At 30.0% G+C, this 7,500-nt stretch overlaps 1 protein-coding gene across 1 annotated transcript in view; it reads left to right on the top strand.

The window, feature by feature from the left end:
* LOC122242870 (sushi, von Willebrand factor type A, EGF and pentraxin domain-containing protein 1-like) overlaps window positions 1-7,500 on the top strand; it is a 38,184-nt gene that overhangs the window by 30,090 nt on the left and 594 nt on the right. The window contains 9 exon segments of the mRNA XM_086544270.1: window positions 540-619; window positions 1,265-1,388; window positions 2,886-2,965; window positions 4,114-4,237; window positions 4,485-4,542; window positions 4,581-4,753; window positions 5,362-5,441; window positions 6,008-6,131; window positions 7,315-7,500. The exon segment at window positions 7,315-7,500 is cut by the window's right edge and continues 594 nt beyond it. Of these exon segments, the coding sequence (XP_086400396.1) occupies window positions 540-619; window positions 1,265-1,388; window positions 2,886-2,965; window positions 4,114-4,237; window positions 4,485-4,542; window positions 4,581-4,753; window positions 5,362-5,441; window positions 6,008-6,131; window positions 7,315-7,500 (1,029 nt within the window).

Below are 7,500 nucleotides of genomic sequence, written 5' to 3'. Positions count from 1 at the left end.
AAGATACCCAACAGGAAAAAAATATAGCATGCAATATTATGATATGTGGGTTATACGAACGAACGAATAAGAAAAGTACAGAATCACATTCTCGAAAGAAGAAGAGAGAGGAAGAACTAAGATAGTAGCTAGCTACCTAAAATGAAATAATAGTAAGAGGTAAGAAAGATGGGGGGGGGGGCGGAGTGGAGAATCATACTCTCGAAAGAAGGAAGTGGGAGAAAGATCTAAGAAAGTAGATAACTACCTGAAGATGAAGTACCAGAATGAGGGGGATAAAAGGTGGGGGGCGTAACCCCTTGCTGGTTGTGGGTTATAATACGAATACGAATACGAAAGAAAAGAAGAGAATCAGATTCTCGAAAAGAAGAAGAGAGAGGAAGAGCTAAGATAGTAGCTTATATTATATATACATAATTATATACATAATAATAATAATAACTTATATACATAATTCATATGTTTATAAGTAGAATAAAAATATACAGTTTAACCCACACCTTGTTGGTTATATTCTTCATTGTTCTTTATTTATACAGTGTGTACTGATGACCCCCCGGGAGCACCATACAACGCCACTTACAATTGGGATGGATATAGGAGAACGGCCGGGACTGAGGTATGGTGATTTTTCTGATGCCGTGTTTAGCTTTTCATTGCGTTTGTCATGAGAGATAAATGGATATGTTGGTTTTATATTTTGTGAAATTTTGTGAAAATATGTTGGTTTGCCATGAGAGATAAATAGATATATTGGTTTTATATTTAGCGAAAAATTATTCACAGATGTACAATGTTCAGTTCAGATGTATACTAATCTACAAAGGGTATATAAACATATCGTAGTTACCACGTAGATGCAATAAAACTATAGGTACTATAGAAGTAAAAAAAAGGCTGAAGACAAATACAAAGGTACAAAAAGGCTAAATGTACAAAAGATAAAGAAGAAAAAAATGCACAAAGAAGTTACACATGTGCAAAATATCTACACAGATATACAAAAAGTCCACATACATTTGCAGGTTAAGTAAACATACAAAAAAGATAACACATACGTATATAAAGGCTACACATAAGTACAAAACTACGAAGGTGTAAAAAAAAAGGTTACACAGACGGGATTAACTTAATCCAAAACACCTTTATTTAATTTTAGTTTTAAAAAATTACACGAAATGGGAATTGATATCCAAACTTCAGTCTAATATAACAACTTTCCATTTGATTATGAGTTAATTGATCTATTCCGTTTTCTACTTAGATCGTGTACACATGTAACAGAACCGGGGAAGTGTTCGGAAACAGGAACAGTTCCATCAGCGTCACTTGCCAGGAAGATGGAAACTGGACCTCCGTTCTTCCTTCCTCCTTCTCGTGCAAAATACGTAAGGATAGCTAACTTTATATATATGTATATGTATATATATATATATATATATATATATATATATATATATATATATGTAAACTTTATATATATGTGTGTGTATATATATATATATATATATATACGTATATGTATATGATTATAGCAATATATGTATAAAGTATGCATATATGTATATGTATGACATATATATTATATTTATAATTTTAATATATATAAAATATATTATATATATTATATATATATTATATATATATATTTTATATGTATATATATGTATATGTATATGCTTAATATATAATATATTGATATCTATATGTACTATATATATTATATATATATCATATGTGTGTGTGTGTGTGTGTGTGTGTGTGTGTGTTTTGTGTGTGTGAGTGTATGGCATATATACCTATATATATAAATATTATATAAAATATATATAGTTATTATGTTATTTTGAAATATGACATATATAACTAGTATAAATAAATATAATTATAGTACATATATATGTATATATATATGGCATATACATATATATGCATATGTATGCACACTCACACACACACACATATATATATTATATATATATATATATATATACTAGTATATAGAATATATATATATATATACAGTATATATATATACAATTTACATATATATATTATATTTTTTATATTGTATATATATATAGTTATATATATATATATATATATATACTGTATATATATAATATTACATTTATTATATTATATATATATATTATATATAGTATTTATATATATATATATATATATATATACATATATTACTGTGGTTTGTGTGTGTGTGTGTGTGTATATGTATGTATGTATATGCATATATACAATTTATCGTAATTATATATATATTATATATAATATATATATATATTATATATATAATATAGGGTACAGATATCATAGATATATACAGCATATATATATATTACATACTGATATAGTATACTAATATATTCAATATATATAAATACATATATATGTATATATATAAATACATATATATATGTATATATATATATACATATATATACAGTATATATATATATATATATATATATATATATATATATACATATGTATATATATATTTGCATTGCAGGTGATTTATAACTGGAAACATTTAACACATGATGGAAATTCCTTCGTAATCGTAATATGCGAGTGATCATTATTCTCACTGAAAGAAAAAATGATTAGACTGATCCGCCTTGCCATTCCACACAGTGATATTGATGTAAAATTTAGAAAAATATATTCACAATAATCGGATGTCAGATATATATATATATGAGCATTTTGCTAAAGTATGTTTATATGTATATTCATGTGTAGATATAATATATATATATATATATATATATATATATATATATATATATATATACATTGTTACATGATGATTTTAACACTGACATTAGGGTAGAAAATGTTGCCAATTCCCATTTTCTTCGCAGTATGTACAGGAGACCCGCCTCGAGCGCCCGTGAACTCTTCTAGTGACTGGGATGGACTTGCCAGAGCCGTTGACACCGAGGTATTTATCTTTCTTCTTTTTGTCTATGGCTTTCAATATGTATTAGTATGTTTGGCCATATGTTTCTGTATATACTTATTTATATTTGAGTCTGTTTTTATGTGTATGGATGTTTGCATGGGCTTACTGTATGTTTGCATATACATATTTATAATTGTGTGCTCCCTGCACACACCACCACCATACACACCTAACAAAATGATCTGTGTGTTAATCAGTATTTATAGTCTATTTACATTATATATATTGATATATATATATTACCTATATAGATTATATATAGATATATATTGGGATGGATTATAATATATGATGTATGTTTAACACACTCACAACACACTCATATATATATTGTATTTTCACTAGATATATGATTGATATAATATATATATATATATTATGTATGTATGGGTATAAAGAAACTACACATCACACTGCATTTATTATATATATATTATATATATATATATACTAGATTTATTATATATTTATTATATACACACAAGTTTATATTTAGTTGATCTATATACTTAAATAATGTGTTGTGTGTGTGTTGTTTACATGTGTAAATGTGTTTCCTAGCATTTATATATGCATATATTTTCTGTCAATATGTGTATATTTGTCGTTTTTTTTTTGTTTTTTTGTTTTTTTTTGCTTTTTTTGTGCTGGGTTATATGTATTGTTTACTCTTGAGTCATGGGTATGTAAGTCTGTGTTTTACTGCACTCAGGTGTTTGGGTAGTAAAATAAAAAAGTACGATTAATTTTTGGTCTGTGTGTATGAGTGTTCCTTTATGTATATGGTTATGTGTGTTTGCTGTGTTTGTTTTTATGTATGATGGAGTTCAACTTATGTTCTGGCCACTTGTGAAGAATGTTTGTTAATATGTGTTTTGTTGCTTAATTTTTTTTTAAAAGAAATAAATCTGACTATTTCAGCTCCTTTTACCTTTTAAAGTGTAGTATGTGAGCTGCAATAACTAATCCATTTATTTACTGAAGCTACATGTAACTTAACTTTGTTTGCTTACATGTAATTCACATTTATTAATTAAATAACGAAAAGGGATATATGAATAAATCGCAATTGAACTAAAAAAGTAGGAAACACCAAGTTCATTTCATCACATCTACCTTCAATTCAGGTTGTTTACACATGCAACGATTCATCACAACTGTTTGGAAACATGAACAGCTCCATAAGTGTGACTTGTAAGGAAGATGGTACCTGGACCTCCGTTCTTCCTTCCCATTTCGCTTGCAGAACACGTAAGATGCTGACAAGTGAATCCAATTGTCATAAAATAGCCATTATCTGATGTCCTTTTTTTATTCAACCTTTCATAAAAATGCTGTGAATGATAAAGACAGAGCCCCCCCCCAAAAAAAAAAAAATGTGATGCAATATAAATGGGAAACTATTTTTACTTACCTTTGTCTTATTCTTCCGCGCGCGAATTTTGTTAATTTTCTTTTCTGGTTCTTCTCGTTCCCTCCGAAATGACCTCGACCGCAGCTGCTCCTGCTTCGGTCTCACCTCCGTCGTTACCAGAGGGGTATCGAACGATTTCCGGGTAAAAAATGCCTCCCATTTTTTTATACTGAGGGATAGTGTCCACCATTATACAGTTATTCGGAGTGCGATGAGAGAGAAAAAAAAGAAAAAAAAACAAAAAAATAGGGTTTCGTTCTAATGGTTGACTCCCCAGGGTACCGTCAACACCACCATAACCATGACGGAGATGGGATGGAGTCAGCTAGATCCTGATTTTAAATGCTATCCTGGTGTTTGACGGAGTCGGTTTTGTTTCCCTCAAAGCACACAAAGATGTGATTCATTATATAATTATATATATAGATATATTTAGATATATATATATATATATATCTATATATATTATTATTCTCACACACATACAATATTACTATATATATTTATATATATATATGAATATATAGATATTTATTTGTATATATATATATAATTACTATAGACATAATTTATATATATATATATATTCTGTTATATATATTATAGATATTTATATATATTCCACCACACATACAAAATTATATATATATATATATATATCTATATATAATATATATATATATAGATAATATATGTATATATTGTATTTATATGTATATATATATATATATATGTATATATTTATATATATGTATATATATATATATATATATATGTATATATATATGTATATGTATATATATATATCTATGTGTGATATTTCAAATGATCCACGACAGGAACACCAACACCTATCACAGTTTTTTCACTAAATGATGAATGAATTGTCATAATACAATGACTAAATGAATGATAAACATTTATTCTATACTTTCATTTCATACATAAATGTCTTTTACAGTGTGTGCAGAAGACCCACCAGAGCCAGGAGACAATGCTGAAGATGATTGGGACAAAACTACAAGGCTCTTTCGGACCAATGTATTGTATTCTCTCACTTATTAATCATTTTCTTTGGATGCAATTTCGGTTTATTGATTTTTGAGGGGTTGAATAAAAGCGCGGTGTTTTTTCTCTCAATGTTTGTCTGTCAGTGGAGAATATACTTCTCTAAGCTTAAGATGGTGAGTTTGTGTGTGTGTGTGTGTATATATATAATATACTCGTTATTGTACACACAGACATTTATATATAGAAATATATATATACTATATATTTATATGTTATATAGTTTATATATGTTACACTCACCGACCTATATATAGATTTATATATATATATATATATATATATATATATATCTACATATATATATATATATAGACAGACATATACGTATATACGTGTATATATAAACACACAATCACTCACAATATATATATATATATATATATATATATATATATATATATATATATATATATACTTATATGTACATATACATATACATGTGTGTGTGTGTGTTTCTGTACGTATGTATTCATGTATGTACCTGTAAGCCTATATGAATAAATACATCAACAAATAATCGCTAATTTTCGTCGCAGATTACATACGAGTGTAAAGATGCCGAGCAAGTGTTTGGAAACGCAAATCAGAGACTGATTATCTTTTGTGAGGAAGACGGGAACTGGACGTCTCTGCCGCCGGATTATTTCCTTTGCAGATCGTGTAAGTAATACCTGTAAGGTTGTTATTGGGGTTACGTGCATATTCATACTTATTATTTCAGCTATGAAAATTATTGTTATTATTTGCATTTGATGTAGCAGGATATATTCTTGAGTATATCTTTATTCATCTATTTGTATGTGTATATGTTGATTTGTGTAAGATATATTATTATTCATCATTGGTAGTAATTTATATCACGCCCACACCCACAAAATGATGATAACATAGCAGCTATAGCAGTAGTAGTAGCAGTAGCACTAGTCATACTAATGATACTGATGATCGTAATAATAATAACAATAAAACAATAACAATAACACATGGGACATCCAGTGGTGGTGGGCGCTCCTAGCCCATCGACGTCGGATACCGGGTGGATTTGAGGAGGTGTTGGAAAAAAGTCGAGGGAGAGGTAGCGATGAAAACCCCGATTCGGTGTGGTGGGGATCGGAAGAAGAGACGCCTGACCATCCGCGCCCTGCGACCCGCCGTACAGTGTGTAACCCAAATACGGCTGGATCGTTTGGCCTGCTTTGCCGTCACGGCTCGCGGCTGGTGGGGAGGTGTGGGATGTGTTAGTGATCCCGAGCCCGCGTGGGTCTGTGTTTGCGTCAGTGAGGAGTAGAATGAGGGGAGGGGCTGTGATTGGTTGTCATCGGTTCGAGGAGGGAGATGTTTTGCCTTTGGATGCTGGATTGGCGCGAAATATTTTTTTTACTTTTTGGAGAGGAGGTTTATGTGTGTGGATATGTATATTTATATATATATATATATATATATATATATATATATATATGTATGTATTTTTTTTCTTCTTCTTCTTCTTCTTTCTTTTTTTTTTCTCTTTCCTTTTCTTTCTTTCTTTTTTTTTCCTTTATTTTTATTTCTCTTTCTCTTTCTTCTTTTCTTTTTTTATGGTTCAATATTCATTTCCGGACTGAGACCCTCGGCAGGCTGGAGTCAAACACCTTGGTAGTCAGTCATTATTAATGTGTTTGTATGTTAAACAGAATTTGGACTTATCAAACCCATTGCCCACAAGACCTGACCATTACCGTCCTAGAACAATTTCTGAATCACAGAACTGCCGAAGACTTAATATGTTGGTATCACCGCTGTTCTTCAGGTTAACATTTCCACCATCATTCCTCAATACGTGACTCACGTGGTGATATTCCAGTGGTGGTGGATGCTACAACCCCTTCGACGTCAGATACCGGGTGGAATATCGAGGGAGACGAAAACCCCGGCTTGGTGTGGATCGGAAAGACACTGACCATCCGCTGTGACCCGGGACAGTATAATCCAAACGGCAAAAATGCGACCACCATGACCTACACGGAGTCCGGTTGGGAAACAGAGGAGC

The sequence above is a fragment of the Penaeus japonicus genome, unplaced genomic scaffold (genome assembly GCF_977035675.1).
Source record: "Penaeus japonicus unplaced genomic scaffold, GWHDUDI00000001_assembly GWHDUDI00000015, whole genome shotgun sequence".
NCBI classification, from domain to species: Eukaryota; Metazoa; Arthropoda; class Malacostraca; order Decapoda; family Penaeidae; genus Penaeus; species Penaeus japonicus.
The sequence above is the reverse complement of the archived record's forward strand: the minus strand, read 5'-3'. Positions and strand labels throughout refer to the sequence as shown.